This window comes from Nothobranchius furzeri, chromosome 15 (assembly GCF_043380555.1).
Source record: "Nothobranchius furzeri strain GRZ-AD chromosome 15, NfurGRZ-RIMD1, whole genome shotgun sequence".
Taxonomy (NCBI): Eukaryota; Metazoa; Chordata; class Actinopteri; order Cyprinodontiformes; family Nothobranchiidae; genus Nothobranchius; species Nothobranchius furzeri.
The window spans coordinates 44,167,925-44,186,305 of record NC_091755.1 but is presented as its reverse complement, the minus strand read 5'-3'; the positions used below and the strand labels follow the sequence as shown (position 1 = coordinate 44,186,305).

General features: G+C 43.0%; 1 protein-coding gene across 2 annotated transcripts in view; it reads left to right on the top strand.

Annotated features, from left to right (window-relative positions):
- plagl2 (pleiomorphic adenoma gene-like 2) overlaps positions 1-12,997 on the top strand; it is an 82,640-nt gene extending 69,643 nt beyond the window's left edge. The window contains exons 2-4 of one of the 2 annotated variants that reach the window (XM_015961621.3): positions 8,444-8,540; positions 8,649-9,095; positions 11,130-12,997. In XM_015961621.3, the coding sequence (XP_015817107.1) occupies positions 8,800-9,095; positions 11,130-12,603 (1,770 nt within the window). In that variant the 5' untranslated portion in view covers positions 8,444-8,540; positions 8,649-8,799 and the 3' untranslated portion in view covers positions 12,604-12,997. Of the gene's footprint in view, positions 1-8,443; positions 8,541-8,648; positions 9,096-9,404; positions 9,464-11,129 lie in introns of those variants that run through there. The other variant, XM_070544888.1, reaches the window with a different exon arrangement.
- The last annotated feature ends 5,384 nt before the right edge of the window (positions 12,998-18,381 follow it).

Below are 18,381 nucleotides of genomic sequence, written 5' to 3'. Positions count from 1 at the left end.
TGATACCAGCAACAGGTCACTGATATCAGCAGCAGGTCACTGATATCAGCAGCAGGTCACTGATACCAGCAACAGGTCACTGTTAATAGCAGCAGGTCACTGATACCAGCAGCAGGTCACTGATATCAGCAGCAGGTCACTGATACCAGCAACAGGTCACTGATATCAGCAACAGGTCACTGATACCAGCAACAGGTCACTGATACCAGCAACAGGTCACTGATACCAGCAACAGGTCACTGATACTAGCAGCAGGTCACTGATACCAGCAACAGGTCACTGATATCAGCAGCAGGTCACTGATACTAGCAGCAGGTCACTGATACCAGCAACAGGTCACTGATATCAGCAACAGGTCACTGATACCAGCAACAGGTCACTGATACCAGCAACAGGTCACTGATACCAGCAACAGGTCACTGATACCAGCAACAGGTCACTGATACTAGCAGCAGGTCACTGATACCAGCAACAGGTCACTGATATCAGCAGCAGGTCACTGATACCAGCAACAGGTCACTGTTAATAGCAGCAGGTCACTGATATTAGCAACAGGTCACTGATATTAGCAACAGGTCACTGTTGCCAGCAACAGGTCACTGATATCAGCAACAGTTCACTGATATCAGCAACAGGTCACTGATATCAGCAACAGGTCACTGATACCAGCAACAGGTCACTGATACCAGCAGCAGGTCACTGATACCAGCAACAGGTCACTGATATCAGCAGCAGGTCACTGATATCAGCAGCAGGTCACTGATACCAGCAACAGGTCACTGTTAATAGCAGCAGGTCACTGATACCAGCAGCAGGTCACTGATATCAGCAGCAGGTCACTGATACCAGCAACAGGTCACTGATATCAGCAGCAGGTCACTGATACCAGCAACAGGTCACTGATACCAGCAACAGGTCACTGATACCAGCAACAGGTCACTGATACCAGCAACAGGTCACTGATACTAGCAGCAGGTCACTGATACCAGCAACAGGTCACTGATATCAGCAGCAGGTCACTGATACCAGCAACAGGTCACTGATATTAGCAACAGGTCACTGTTGCCAGCAACAGGTCACTGATATCAGCAACAGTTCACTGATATCAGCAACAGGTCACTGATATCAGCAACAGGTCACTGATATCAGCAACAGGTCGCTGATATCAGCAACAGGTCACTGATATCAGCAACAGGTCACTGATATTAGCAACAGGTCACTGTTGCCAGCAACAGGTCACTGATATCAGCAACAGGTCACTGATACCAGCAACAGGTCACTGATACCAGCAACAGGTCACTGATATCAGCAACAGGTCACTGATACCAGCAACAGATCACTGATATCAGCAACAGGTCACTGTTAATAGCAGCAGGTCACTGATACCAGCAACAGGTCACTGATACCAGCAGCAGGTCACTGATACCAGCAACAGGTCACTGATACTAGCAGCAGGTCACTGATACCAGCAACAGGTCACTGATATCAGCAACAGGTCACTGATATTAGCAACAGGTCACTGTTGCCAGCAACAGGTCACTGATATCAGCAACAGTTCACTGATATCAGCAACAGGTCACTGATATCAGCAACAGGTCACTGATATCAGCAACAGGTCGCTGATATCAGCAACAGGTCACTGATATCAGCAACAGGTCACTGATATTAGCAACAGGTCACTGTTGCCAGCAACAGGTCACTGATATCAGCAACAGGTCACTGATACCAGCAACAGGTCACTGATACCAGCAACAGGTCACTGATATCAGCAACAGGTCACTGATACCAGCAACAGATCACTGATATCAGCAACAGGTCACTGTTAATAGCAGCAGGTCACTGATACCAGCAACAGGTCACTGATACCAGCAGCAGGTCACTGATACCAGCAACAGGTCACTGATACTAGCAGCAGGTCACTGATACCAGCAACAGGTCACTGATATCAGCAACAGGTCACTGATATTAGCAACAGGTCACTGTTGCCAGCAACAGGTCACTGATAATAGCAGCAGGTCACTGATATCAGCAGCAGGTCACTGATACCAGCAACAGGTCACTGATACCAGCAACAGGTCACTGATACCAGCAACAGGTCACTGATACCAGCAGCAGGTCACTGATACCAGCAGCAGGTCACTGTTAATAGCAGCAGGTCACTGATATCAGCAGCAGGTCACTGATATCAGCAGCAGGTCACTGATACAAGCAGCAGGTCACTGATACCAGCAACAGGTCACTGATACCAGCAGCAGGTCACTGATACCAGCAACAGGTCACTGATATCAGCAGCAGGTCACTGATATCAGCAGCAGGTCACTGATACCAGCAACAGGTCACTGTTAATAGCAGCAGGTCACTGATACCAGCAACAGGTCACTGATATCAGCAGCAGGTCACTGATACCAGCAACAGGTCACTGTTAATAGCAGCAGGTCACTGATACTAGCAGCAGGTCACTGTTAATAGCAGCAGGTCACTGATATTAGCAACAGGTCACTGTTGCCAGCAACAGGTCACTGATATCAGCAACAGTTCACTGATATCAGCAACAGGTCACTGATATCAGCAACAGGTCACTGATATCAGCAACAGGTCACTGTTGCCAGCAACAGGTCACTGATATCAGCAACAGGTCACTGATATCAGCAACAGGTCACTGATACCAGCAACAGATCACTGATATCAGCAACAGATCACTGATATCAGCAACAGGTCACTGATACCAGCAGCAGGTCACTGATACCAGCAGCAGGTCACTGATACCAGCAACAGGTCACTGATACTAGCAGCAGGTCACTGATACCAGCAACAGGTCACTGATATCAGCAACAGGCCACTGATATTAGCAACAGGTCACTGTTGCCAGCAACAGGTCACTGATATCAGCAACAGGTCACTGATACCAGCAGCAGGTCACTGATACCAGCAGCAGGTCACTGATACCAGCAACAGGTCACTGATACTAGCAGCAGGTCACTGATACCAGCAACAGGTCACTGATACCAGCAACAGGTCACTGTTAATAGCAGCAGGTCACTGATATTAGCAACAGGTCACTGTTGCCAGCAACAGGTCACTGATATCAGCAACAGGTCACTGATATCAGCAACAGGTCACTGATATCAGCAACAGGTCACTGATACTAGCAGCAGGTCACTGTTAATGGCAGCAGGTCACTGATATTAGCAACAGGTCACTGTTGCCAGCAACAGGTCACTGATATCAGCAACAGGTCACTGATATCAGCAACAGGTCACTGTTGCCAGCAACAGGTCACTGATATCAGCAACAGGTCACTGATATCAGCAACAGGTCACTGATACCAGCAACAGATCACTGATATCAGCAACAGGTCACTGATACCAGCAACAGGTCACTGATACCAGCAGCAGGCCACTGATATCAGCAGCAGGTCACTGATACCAGCAACAGGTCACTGATATCAGCAACAGGTCACTGATATTAGCAACAGGTCACTGTTGCCAGCAACAGGTCACTGATATCAGCAACAGGTCACTGATACCAGCAGCAGGTCACTGATACCAGCAACAGGTCACTGATACTAGCAGCAGGTCACTGATACCAGCAACAGGTCACTGATACCAGCAACAGGTCACTGTTAATAGCAGCAGGTCACTGATATTAACAACAGGTCACTGTTGCCAGCAACAGGTCACTGATATCAGCAACAGGTCACCGTTAATAGCAGCAGGTCACTGATATTAGCAACAGGTCACTGTTGCCAGCAACAGGTCACTGATATCAGCAACAGGTCACTGATATCAGCAACAGGTCACTGATATCAGCAACAGGTCACTGATACTAGCAGCAGGTCACTGTTAATAGCAACAGGTCACTGATACCAGCAACAGGTCACTGTTAATAGCAGCAGGTCACTGATATTAGCAACAGGTCACTGTTGCCAGCAACAGGTCACTGATATCAGCAACAGGTCACTGATATCAGCAACAGGTCACTGATACTAGCAGCAGGTCACTGTTAATAGCAACAGGTCACTGATACCAGCAGCAGGTCACCAACCACCATGGGGAGCTTCTCTGGCACACCGTGCTGCTATACCAAAAACATTTGTTTTAGCAAAAATAATTATTGATTGTTAAAATATAAATAATGCTGGAATGAAGCTGAATCTTACAATTAGCAAATAGTTGAGGGTTGTTCAAATAAAAAAATGAAAGACTGAACAAACGTTCGTACCCTGGTTCACCGGAGATCTGTCCTTCTTCGTGGTCACTGTCTTCAGATATAAGCCTTCTGGGACACCTAACAGATCGTGTTGATTTTCTTTGAGGCATTTCCATAATTTCATGCTGGTTTTTATGCTGATTAGCTTCCCCGTTCCGTTATCCGCTTTCACCGCGGCGCTCCGTTTCAATCAGGCTGTACAGCAGGATTTCCCTTTGTAGCGATATTTTTCCTAACTCTGATTGCTTCATGCTATAGATCGTTGGAAAGCTGCTTTTATGTACTTTTAGGAACCGTTGGAATTTCCTGGATCTGATCAGCCATTCAAAAGTTATAAAACGGAGCATTTTGATGACAAACTCAGCACGTCTCTGAATCTGTGTTGTGATTCGTTGCGCTCAAGCCAGGGAATCCCGGTGGCTACCGTAATGTCTTGTATATGCACGAAACGCCCCATTTTTATCTTTTCATCACTTTTGGAATTTTAACGATATCTTGATCGGTTCAGGGATTATGGTAATGAGAAGCATGTCCAATCCCGTCGGCGGCGACAGGTTGGTAATAAGAATATTGTGGCATTAACAGAGGGGTGCCGGCGGTCAGGGCTAGGGGCCCCCCCAACACAAGGGGGCCCCAGGCAGCCGCCGTCCTATGCCTAATGGTAAAACCGCCACTGCCGACGACACCCACCTCTATCTGCCATTCCCGCCCGATGACCTCACAGTTTCCGCACAAATAGACTGTCTTTCTGACATATCATGATGGATGAAATCCCACCATCTCCAACTCCACCTCTTATAAACGGAACTACTTGTCATCCCAGCGAAACCCTCCATACAGCACAGTCGCTCAATCCAAAATGATTCCCTATCTCTGGCTCCTTCAAAGGCAGTTCGAAACTTGGTGTTGTGACTGATGACCAGCTGACCTTAAAGGGACTTTACGGAGTTTTGAATTTTTATGCTCGCGATCGCCCCCTCAGGCCAAAAGCGTAACGGCAGCTTCAATGGTAGGCTCGTGCACGAGGCGCACATGCTGTACGTGCACACTCCTTAACGAAAACAACAGCTGAGACGGTCCCGTGTGTGTGTGTGGGGGGGGGGGGGGGGGGGGGACAGGAGAACGCGCAGCTAAATAATTTGGTTCTGTACCTTTCTCTTCAGCACAGCCGACAAAGGTTTAAGATGGGCCAGTCCTCCTGCATGCTCAGATCATTCCCTTCCCTTGCTTGAAAAATTGTTCCAAAATGAAAGTTGAACCCACATCTTTTTTATCTGTGAATTCAATGCCGTTCGGCGAGTCTGAAATAAAAATTTGGGCATCTTGAGCACACCAAAACCCAAGTCTACAAAGCTTGGGAGAACCACACTGAGCTCTCCTGAATGTTTGGAAAGCTCCTGAAGAAGCCACCAGTGCTGGTTTTAGGGTGAACCACAGCACCGAGACAGCCCTTCTGAAGATTTTAAATGATTTTAGAGTAAATTATGATAAACAGAAGTTGACAGTGTTGGTTCTACTGGATCTAAGTGCTGCCTTCGATACAGTAGACCACACTATTCTTTTAACTCGTTTACAACAGATTGGCCTCTCTGGTGCTGTACATAGATGGTTCACATCCTACCTCACAGACAGGACTTTCATGGTGAGTTTGGATACCTGTTCCTCTAGGGTCCATGGGATTACATATGGTGTGCCCCAGGGTTCAATTTTAGGCCCAGTGCTTTTTAATCTTTATATGCTCCCTCTTGGCAGTGTCATCAGGAGACACGGGGTCAACTTTCACAGTTATGCTGATGATACACAGTTGTACATCTCCGTGTCTCCGGATGACTCTCGGTCAATGGAAGCACTTTTTAACTGTATTTTAGACATCGAATCCTGGATGGCAGAGAACTTTCTCCAGCTCAACCAGGACAAAACTGAAGTTTTAGTCATTGGTCCTGAGGCCCAGAGAGAGAAGCTTTTACCGAAATTACAATCTCTGTCTTTTAATCCATCTGAACAAGTGAAGAACCTGGGTGTGATTTTTGACTCTGAGCTGACTTTTATCCCACACATTAAAAATATCACAAAAATAGGTTTTTGTCATCTAAAGAACATCGCCAGAGTCCGCCCCATTCTCTCTCGGGCCAATACGGAGACGTTGATGCATGCTTTTATCACCAGTAGGATAGACTACTGCAATGCCCTGCTTTCTGGTCTCCCTAAAAAGAGCATCTCAGGCTTACAAATTCTACAAAATTCGGCAGCACGTGTCCTGATGAAGACCAGGAGGCGGGAGCACATGACACCAGTTTTAGAATCATTGCATTGGCTCCCCGTATGTTTCAGGATGAATTTTAAGGTTCTTCTAATGGTTTTTAAGTGTCTTAACGGTCTTGGGCCTTCTTATCTATCAGAACTGCTTTTACAATATGAACCCTCGCGGACTCTGCGCTCCTCTGGCAGGCGTCTCCTGCTCATCCCTAAAGTCAGGACACAAACTCACGGCGAGGCGTCCTTCCAGTGTTATGGCCCTCGCCTCTGGAACGAGCTGCCAGAGGACCTCAGGGCCGCAGAGAACGTTCATGTTTTTAAGTCAAGACTCAAGACCCATCTTTTTAGGTTAGCTTTTATCTAAATATTTACTACAGTTTTATTTCTCGTTTTACATGATTATATTTTATTACTTGCTTTGCATGTTCTATATGATTATATTTTAGCACAGTTTTATTATTTAAATTATTATTTTACTGTCTATGATTTTATTTATTACTTATTTTCTAATTGTTGTCATTTATATTAGCTCTTTTATTATATTTTTACTCATTTTAATCCAGTGTTTCCTCTGTAGGGGCCCTCTGCCCCGGGAGCGGTGGTCGACTGTAGCTTCCTGGGCGCTCTATAGGTGGGGGTCTATGCTCCCCCTCCACTGAGCGCCCTGACTTAGTGTGGAAGACCTGATGCTGCCGGGGCAGACGGCTCCTCTGATGGCGTTTCCTTGCGTTACCATACTTGGCTCATCTGGACTCAGCCTAATATAATTTTTACTCGTGTGTGTGTGTGAGTCTGTGTGTGTGTGCGTGTGATTGCATATGTTTGTTAATGTTTTTTAACCTGTTATGGGAATCTGGGGTCATTTTGTAAAGCACTTTGAATAACACTTTGTTTGAAAAGCGCTTTAGAAATAAAATTTGATTGATTGATTGATTGATTGATTGATTGTAGACGAGCTGCAGCTGGTGCTGCTTGCAGCAGGCCTTTCTCTGTGGTGCAGGGAAGGTGCAGGAGGTGGGTGTGTCTTTGGTGCTGAGGAGGCCAGAGCTCAGACAGGTATGGTGTTTCCTTAAATGCACCTATTGATAAAAACCCCAGGGTGCATTACATACATACACAGAGTAGCAGCATTAGTTGGGTTCGTGCAGGTCACTATTATAAGCAGATTATTTATTAATTATTTCTAGCATGTTGAGTAAACACAAATAGCACATCTAAGTGGTGTTGCACATGATCAATACTGAAACAGCAAATGTGTAATTCAGGTTGACAGGTGGAACTGGTTTTGTGGTTGATGGGAAAGAAGCATCCCTAAAAGGTTTTTTGTCCACATTAATAAATAAGTTGGAGGTTTATTCTTTCTCTCTGCTTCTGGTTGAACGACGTTTTGATCAGCAGGTCTGGGGTTAGAGGTCAGACCTGCGGTGAGAAGCTGCACAACCTCGAGTGTTACTAATGGGAGAAACAGCTGCGGATGGAAATGAGTTCAAACTAAATCACTGATGTCCGACATTTTGGAAGTCTGCGTGTTTAAAAGAGCGGCATGTAAGGGAATTAGGGTTAACCAACGTTACTTTTCTGACGCAGCTTGAAAAAAAATCATGCAGTCGGGGTTGGCCTAAATTGATGATATCAACCATATTTTACTGTGCATTACTTTATCTGCTAATTCATTAAGCACAATACATCCCAGCCCAATGTGTTGTTTTTTTACCAGCTGTCATCATCTGGGTAATGAAATATAAATGTTTCCACATGCCCCCGTAATGCTCTCAAAGACCACTAGGGGTACGCGGACCCCTGGTTGGGAATCACTGGTGTAAAGCACTTTGGAGTGCTGTGACTCAGAACGGTGTGGGTAGTTATCATTTAGACACAATCTGAGATGTCATGCAGGGCAGAAACGGAGGTTCTGGAAAGCAGCTGGTGTTCTGTTGTAGTTTTTGATACACAAACTATTTTTTGTGATTTCTTCCAGAACAATGGAGATGCAGAACAATAGTTCTCACTCATCACCAACCATAGCTGTTGGGACAGGGTGACGAGGGACAAGGCAGACAGATTTTACCAAACAGGTAACCACTTCTAAAGGTGACACCAGCAGCTATACACATAATGTATGTGGAATGAATGAGTGAATGAATGTTGGTCTTAGTTCGACTAACTGTTTTATCTCTCCTCAGAATTAGTGTCACCTCCATGTTTCTCCTGGAAAATCGCAGCATTTGATTGCCTTTTTTTCTGAATACCTACGAGTGCAGCTTCCCACTTTTGAGCCTGCAAGGCAGGGGAGCCACGAGTGGGTTTTCATGGCACCGGCACTCTAGGGCTGCCATGGCAGCTGATGCCGCCGATGCCTCACACTGTATTACCGCACTGACACCGGAGGAAGAGGGACGACGCACTGCCGCCAAGCTGTTAGGGAGCGCCGCCCTGCTGCCACGGACAGAGAGAGAGAGGGAAGAGGAAGTAGGAGGAGTGAGCAGGAACGAGTGTCTGGTGTGTGGGGTTCTTTTTGCCTCACAGGAGAAGCTTCGGCTTCACACCTCGAGTCACACAGGAGACAAACCTTTTCACTGCTCCCACCCACACTGTCCTAAGGCTTTCAGCTCCAAGTACAAACTCTTCAGGTATTCATCACGCCAGTCTACGTCTACAGACCGCTCACTACAATGGCCGATAAATGTACCAACTAGACATCAAACAAAGCGTCTGGCGTTGGAACTAGACAGCCACAACGCCCCAGTTCTGTTCAGCACTCTGTGTAGAGGCGCTATACAAATAAAGTTATCTCACTGTCAACGTATTAACAGTCATGTCAGAAGAAAAACTAATAAAATCATATAACACTGAGAAAAATAGTCAACATGCTATTTTCAAAAGTCATCAGTAACTAATGAGAAAAGTAACCGATACAATCTTGGTTCTGTTATCTATAGGGAGCCTATAAGTCCCGCCCATCTACAGCCAGACCATGGGTCCCCCAGCAAAAATAAAGGCAAGTCAACGGGGCTAAAACACCATTTCCTAATCCCATTTAAGTGCCATGGATTTCACATATGATGTCTGTGAATTTTAAAGATATCAAGAACGCGCTTATTTTCAAACTGGGGCTAAATTAATTGTAGGTTCTGTGTGAAAATGTAAGTCCAGGACTACAAATGCACATCACCAAAATGACGTCATTGAACCAGACACTGAGAAAATCAGAGAGAAAATGGCTGTAAGTTCAGGGAACTTCAAATCCTTCCTTCAGGACGAAAGAACCACCATAAATGTGGTCAGGTTGTGAGTAGCAGCTACGCTAGGGGGGAGGAGATTCTGTGGTGACGTACCGATGTCTGATTTCTAGTCATGCTAATCACAAACTTTTATAAACTGATAAATCTCAAAATACGTGACTGGCGTGGTCGAAACACACTTGACTCCTTTTCATTTAAACTGAAGTACAACATGTGTGTGATCCAGGGCTTAAGGCAAAGTGGGTTAGAAAATAGCTCTTTTAGCCCCGTTCAGGGACCCATGGGTCGACTGGAGAGGCTCGTGGTGTTCGCATCATCAGCGTTCACACACCAACTCAAAACTTCTTAGTCCTTCAAAACAAGAGTCTCAAACATACATGTGTACAGCAAACCATAAGAAGCTTGGATTTATTTTATTTAACCTTATTTTAACCAGATGAGTAGATTGAGAACTCGTCCTCATTTACGACGGCGATCTGGCCAAGAGGCAGCAGCAACAGCTTGTATGATGAAGCAAACAGAGAACAGATACTAAATGATTTTATAAGCTTCAGATGTTCTCGGTACATCGGTGTGTTTGAGACTCATACTGTGAACTCTGCGTGTCATCTACTCAGGCTGATGCTCTACAGCTGGAGGACACTCAGAATGAGATCCAGGAGAGTTGGAGCACTCATGAGTATATTTTCCAACTGTGATACTCTGACGAAGACACATAAGGTGTTTCTCTTATCTGCATCTATTAAACATTTATGCTCATTTGAGTTCTCCAGCTCTCCTGGTTCTCAGGTTGTAGTCTCATCAGTATTTACACATTTCGTTGCTGCTGCTGATGTTTCCAAAACATCAAAGTTTATGTTTGTGTATTTAGCTTTTGTCCAAAGCGACTTACAGCTGATAACCAAGCCAGCAGGTTGCCCTCAGATTGCAGGGTCTGCCACCACCGCAACATTTTTAATGATTCTAATGAAAACCCCGTAGAGTGTCCGCCCTGAGACTGGGAGATCAGGGGTTCGGTTCCTGGTCGGGTCATACCAAAGACTTTGAAAAAATGGGACCCAATGCCTCCCTGCTTGACACTCAGCATAGGAGTTGGATTGGGGGGTTAAACCACCAAATAGTTCCCGAGCGCGGCTTGTCTGCAGCTCACCGCTCCCCCAGGGGATGGGTCAAATGCGGACAATAAATTTCGCACACACAGGTGTGTGTGCGACAACTAATGGGACTTTAACTTTTTAACTTTAAAATTCAGTGGTGACAAAATGCTAATTTAAAAGACAAAGTTTTTTATTTATCAACTTGATCAGGTGTTTATCCAGGTAGAGTTCAGGAACTGATTGTAAAGGTTAATCTCGGGCTCACTTTCTGACCAAAATCATTTCTTTAGCATCATCTAAATTTGCTTTGTCCTGGTCTTTACAGGCATATGGCCACACATTCTCCACAGAAGACCCATCAGTGCTCGTTCTGTGAGAAAATGTTCCACCGCAAAGACCACCTGAAAAACCACCTGCAAACCCATGACCCCAACAAAGAGGCCTTCAAGTGTGAGGAGTGTGGGAAGCACTACAACACCAAGCTGGGATACAAGCGTCATGTGGCCATGCACTCTGCAACTGCAGGGGATTTAACTTGTAAAGTGTGCATGCAGAGCTACGAGAGCACGCCTGTTCTCCTGGAGCACCTCAAGAGCCACTCGGGAAAGTCCTCAGGCGGCGCCAAGGAGAAAAAGCATCCTTGCGACCACTGTGATCGACGTTTCTACACTCGTAAAGATGTGAGACGACACATGGTGGTCCACACAGGGCGGAAGGACTTTCTGTGCCAGTACTGTGCCCAGCGCTTTGGCAGGAAGGACCATCTAACACGTCATGTGAAGAAGAGCCACTCACAGGAGCTGCTGAAGATCAAGACAGAGCCTCCGGATATGTTAGGTCTTTTAGCAACAGGATCTCCGACATGCTCCATCAAGGAGGAGCTCAGCCCCATGATGTGCAGCATGGGGCCAAATAAAGACCCTTTCATGAGCAAACAATTCTCCAGTGGGGCACCTTTCCCAATGAACATGTACAACCCTCACAATCTCCAGGCCATGTCCAATTCAGGGGTGGGTCACCCACACCCTTCCCTGATGCCCAGTTCCTTGTCTGCAGCTATGGGAATGGGCTGTCACATGGATTCCCCTGCCTCTACTCACCCACACTCCCTCCACCACCACCATCATCACCACCATCACCACCACCATTCCCCTCCACCCCCCTCACACCACCAGCCTGTGGCTCCCCAGCAGCAGCACCAACCCCAGCCAGCGCCCAAATACCAGCTGGGATCTACCTCATACCTGCTGGATAAGCCCTTGAAAGTGGAAATGGAGAGTTTCCTAATGGATCTGCAAAGTGGCTTGCCAGGCCCAGTTCCTTCTGCAGAGCCTCATGCTGCTGCCTCACCCCCCAAGGATGGACTGGAGCCCGCCTCAGGGCTGGCAGATGAACTCTGTGGGGATTCACTTCTGTCCAAGAGCCCTGCGGTGATCACGGAGTCTCTGTGTGCTGCTAACATGGACTTTTCCCACCTGCTGGGTTTCCTGCCCCTAAACCTTCCTCCCTATAGTGCTCCCATGAGCACAGGAGGACTAGTAATGGGCTACACCTCATCCGCAACCTCCTCCTCTACTTCCTCCTCATCTCTGCATGCGACAGAGCCCCATGCTGCAGCAGTTGCAGCCGCAGCAGCTGCCATTGCCACAGCACCTCTTACCTCTTTGCAACCTCAACCTCAGGAGCAGCAGAGCTCCAGCGGGGGTCTGGGTCTTGGATCCTTGCACCCCCTTCCACCAGTGTTCAGCTCCAGCCTTAGTACCACCACACTGCCTCGTTTCCACCAGGCCTTCCAGTGATGGGCAGCTGCTGCCCAGCCAAAATGGCCTCCACGCTAGCCCAAGCTCAGCTTAGACATTTTGGCCAAGGCCTGATTAACAAATTTGGAGGATTTGAAACAAAAATAAATCCCTAAATGAACACGCTGAAGCCTTAAATGAAAGTGCGCACAAAAGCTTTTGATTGAGCCTTAAAAGGAAATTAAACCCCTTTGAGCAAAAAAGGAAATGAGAAGTTGAAGCAGCTTTTATTTGGGCTTTTTTCTCCCATATATTATAGATATAACGATGTATTAACCCTTTTAAATTTTTTATTTACCTTCTTTTTTATCTTCCTTCAAACCCCCTCTTTAGTAGTGTAGAGAGCAGCATCAGTAGGCCAAAAAGGCACGGTACTGCAGGCTTTCTAAATTAATAATATAAAACAAAAAAAGATCAATTTTAGTAGAGCTTATCTGCCTTGTTGTGAGCCAGAAAAATATAGTTTGAAGTGGGTGATTTTTTTCTTTTCTTTTCCAAATATAAGAACATGGTAGAACGTGTATTTGAGTTTAAAACCACCAATGCTGATTACCTGGAATGTCAAGAGTAAAAATGGAGAGAGATTAGCAAGGGGACAAGGAATTACAGATGATTCATGCGATGGCTTAGCCACAGCCACAACACAACCTCAGGCCCCCAAAAAGTGCTGTTCAATGGTTAAGTAAATTAGCAGAAGGTTTTACAGATTATTACGGATTAATTACTTGCTTCAGCAAAGCAAAAAAAGAGAAAATAGTTGTGATTTATTTCTTCTTTTTCTGTTCCTCAAGAGAAGCACTTTTAAAAAGAAATTTCTTTGTGGAAGGCACTTCACTTTTTATCTCCTCCCTCACACTTGTACAGAACTCGGCTTGTGCCTGCTAAAACAAAAAAAGAGCGTTGTGAAAATCTTTTCTGTTATTTTACCTAACCGGGTGCATGGATTGTAAATCTGTGTATGTGGTTTACAAAACAGAATCCGAAAAAAAAAAACCCCGATATAATTTTCCAACCTCTAGATTTTTTATTTGCGTGCCTTGCACTAACCGGGCTTCGTACTTCTGGAGCTTTTACTGCCTGAGAAGGAGATGTTCTCGCCAGAATAGAATGTTGACTCTTTCTTTTGTTCACCTGTCTTCTTTCTAAGCATTACCATCAAAAGTTCCCATAGTCACGATAAACTGCAGCTTTTTCCAAGCAGCCCAGCCCAGCATATATATATATATATATATATATATATATATATATATATATATATATATATATATGCCTGTATTTTTTAAATATATATACTCCAAACTCATCTTTAGGCAGACTTTTTAAAAGATGCATCGTCATCGTAATGATGAACCCTGAGATATGTGAATGGCTGAAAAAAAAAAGGCAGAGAAATTACAGCGACAGATGAGTAAAAATATGTTTAAGAATGTTATTGCAGTGTACGAAATATCTCATAAGTGAATATTGCTTATCTCAATAAAGGTGTATTTTAAGTAGATACATTAAAACTAAGTGATAATGTGTTTGATGTCTGGCAGGTTTACATTTGTGTGTATCTTGCATTTAATTTTATTTCTTTGACATAGAACAGGATGAAGTATTAGCTTTTTACCCTTGAGCCTTCTGTCATTTTGACCTTCACGTGAACTTGAGTTAGTTTAGCAGAATCAGAACGGTATGGGAAATATTTGTAGAAGTCCGTTAGTGAATAGTGATCCATTGGGATTTGAGCTAGCGGTAGGTTGTGTTTTAGGAATGCTGACATAAGACGGCCTATTCATTTTTCAGACCATAGATCTTGGGAGTTCTAACCTTTCACAACAGCCTATTTTTAAAAACACGAAGCCCAAAGTTAACCTTATGCCTCAAAATTCTGTAGGTGCTCCCTTCCTTAGAAGTTAATTCAGAATTATTTAAATCTGCCGTATTTCCCTAGCAATGTGGTCACTGTGGCTTGGTGCTAGCTTTCCCCTCTCCTTCACTGTTCTGCTCTTCTAACCCAAACATCGAAAATTGAAGACAGGTTTTTAACTCCCTGTGAGGTGAATGTATAATTGTTTTCTACCATTTTATCAGTAACCCTAGCCCTGTTATCAAAGTAGAACTTGAGTTTTTTTCGTATTGTAACAGTATTTTTAGTTAACATTCAAATGTTTTAGCTACATTAAAATTTTCTGGTACTTTTATGTACAATTTATCTACGGCACAAATTTTCTTTACTCCCCACACTGAGGTTTGGCTTTCTATATTAAACCTTTTACTGATCATACGCAGGTTTCCACTTGAACTTTATCTTACCATCCAAAGCTTTCCAATTACTATACCTTAACCCAACCCTAACCTAGATTTAACTAACCATAGACCATGCTTTCATTTACAGAACGGAGATTTAACTAACCATAGCCGAAGCTTTTCCATCACCGTACGGAGATTTAACTAACCATAGACGAAGCTTTTCCATCACCGTACGGAGATTTAACTAACCATAGACGAAGCTTTTCCATCACCGTACGGAGATTTAACTAACCATAGACAAGTTTTTTCATTTACCGTAAAAGCTTGATGACCACATTATTGAGAAGTACATCAGATTTAAATTAATCTAGCATTTGTGTTCTGTTTGTTGCATAAGCAACAGAGAAATTTAGAGCTCACAAGTTCATTTTGTTTGTAAATCTTACACTAGCTCACTTTATTTTTTGTAGCAGTTACCGTGCATCGGGGAGCTCTACCCACCATTCAGTCAGAAAAGCTGAAAAAAATCAATAAAAACAAAACCATAGCACATAAAGCTATATGAAAAATTGCTGCTTTTAGCCAGTTGCTGATTTACAACAACCGTAGACCACTATACCATTTCAGATATGATTTTCTTCACTAGGATAGACCGTGAACTGAAGACATGCACAAATCAGATCAATTAGGTATTCATCTGCCCACCACCCTCGTTACTCCTCCTATTCCTCTTTTAGCTGCTTCATACATCGAAAGGAAAAGGTTGTGAAAACCCGGCGAGCTCCGAGTGAATGCTGTCATTGAACCTTCAAGCTTTGACATTCAAAGCAGCATGATGGGGACACGTGACTGACTGCATGACTCGGGGCATGGCTTATTGTCATGCGTTTTGTTTGTTGTTATATGATATATTATTTTCTGTTTATATAAAACAGGACCTTGAAAAAACAACACAACACATCACCTCATTTTATTTTATTTTTTTTGTTTTCTTACCAAAACCTCGGGAGAAGAAACTACATTTTTACCATAGGAAAAGAAAATGGGCAGCTAATAGCCTTGTGCATTGGAGAATTGAATATTTTTCAGATGTTAAGAGTAAGAATTGTTAAAATTGTGCTAAAATTTGTACAATTTCTACATGAATTTAAAACTAAATTAATACTCACTAGAACCGATTACATAGGAAATTCATCTTCTCGATGAGGCCCAGCTGTTGGCACTTTCCTTTGAATTTCTAAAAGAAACAAAAACTTGATTCAAATTTGATATAGACTCAAACATTTTTAAAAGGCCTCGTTTTGAGACAAAAATTGAGCATTTATTGTTATGACAATAATAACCTGACATAATGAATATAATGGACAGCTTTTGATGTGCATAACGTTTGTCCTCCCTGGGTTTCTGTGAGCTTATCTGAATTCTAGCACTTTCAACCTTAAAAAATAAGAGTATTTTTTTTCTTTTAAAGTTTCAGCCTTTATGTTCATGTTTTTAATTCTGTATGATCTCGTACATGTATGTGCCATTAGTTTGATGTGTAGACTTTATCAACTTTTGTGTATATCTCTTCTTCAAAAGAATAACAGTATTTTTGATAAACTTTTCACTAATAACCTTCAAAATAAGAGCCCCTGCCCTATTTCTTTTTGTTCCGATTTAATTTTTGCTTAATCAGCTTTGCTTACTTTATCAAACAGCTACCTGCTCACTCTCTACAGCCAAGTGTTAGAACAGAACAACAACATGACCGTTGTCAGCGGCCAACCTCCTGCTGCAGCAGAGGCATGTGCAGGCGGGTTTTACACCATATGACCCTAAAAAAAAAATAAAAATAAAACCATAAAAGCACTCAACCACTGCTGTTTCCTACCTGATTAATAGGATATCAATCGGGGCTATTAATCTGTGTTACTTTACTAAATGTGAACCGACTGACAACGAACTACAAAAGCTGCAACACAACAACAAAATGGAAGTACTAATAAAATGGAGGTTAAACAATTACTAAATAAAAGAGCATGAAGTGGAAGTTGTGTTTATGTAAGACAACAGTATTCCGGGGCTTTACAGTGGTGTGAGTTACTGTTGTCCCATTTAAATGCATTTTTGGGGTATTAGCAAAAGTTCTGTTTTTTGCTTAAGTTCCAGGGCACCACAACATGCACTTTATGCTATTTTTATTATACTTTAGTAAATGCATTCTTTTTGTATTTAGTTGAACCTTCCAGGCCATCGTAGAAAAATGTCGACACGCTTTAATTACAACAGTGGAGGTCATGTTATAATATTTAGTGAAAGGAGCTGGTTTTTCATGGACAATGGGGGCAAAGAACCTTTTTGTCATTTAACCACACGTTTTGGTTTATTACCAGTTAAAATACAAAAGCAGTTTGGAGAATTTATAAAATAAAAGTCTCAAGAAAAAAAATCTTCCTCTTAATTTGTCCAACTGTGCATACATATAGTTAACAAACCAAATTGTGGTTTAAATTTTCCACTAATAAAATATAGATGATGATTTTTAGTTTCATTTTAATTTAAATCTGTGGTTTCTAAAGTTATTGTCAAATACCAGGAAGGAGTATAGGCTACTTAACAGAAATCTGAATCAATTCAAAGATTATCGCTGATATGACATGATTAGAGGATAAAAGTATATAAATTTGTGAAATTATTGATGGGACTGTTCAGTAACTCCAACTATGAACACTTATTACAACTACTCTTTCATATAAGTAGTTAATTTATATGAACTGAATGAAAAATCACAACACACTTTCAAAAGTTGAGAGGTTTGGAAATCAGTGAAATTCTTGAAATAAGAAAAAAACAAATGAAATATTTGATATATTGAATATTTAACCAAATTTAAAGCTAAATCCCATTTTAATCTAAAAACAGATTATTATTCTTTTTTTTTAAAGCACAGCTCACGACTCATGCCTTTCTCCTGTGTGAAACATTTTAAAAAGAGATCAAAGTAATCTGAGGAGAGTTTATCGGTAATTGATTTCTGATGGTTATGACACAAAAGATTTTCTTTATGGAAGCAACAAACTGTTGGGCTTTTATTTGAATGAGTTATAATTTTGTCCGACTACACTGGAAAAAACCCATCTTGTTTCAGGCAGTCAAAATGAACTGTAACTTCCTTATTTCTAACTCACTTTTCTTTACTACAAGTCGAGGCCGATTAAACGAACGTTGAAAAGAAATACAATTTTAGTTCTGCTACTTTTGTTTTCCATAACGATTTCACGTCTTGAGTGGAAAAGTGTCGCTGTTGTTGGGGTAAACTTGGACTCGCTGACCTTTAACCGGAATGTTGTTCTGCTCTTTAGCTTGGCTGTAGCTCAATTACCTCAACCTGCACCTACTCGGGATGCACTTATCCTCACCTTTTCCTTTTTACCAGTAGGTGCAGCAAAAACACATTTTAAGGGAATTATACTCATTTTAAACCTGAGAAAAGCTGATTTGACTTTATTAATGCTCTTTCTCACCCTTTAGAGACAAACTGGGTACTGTCTGGTGCAGACA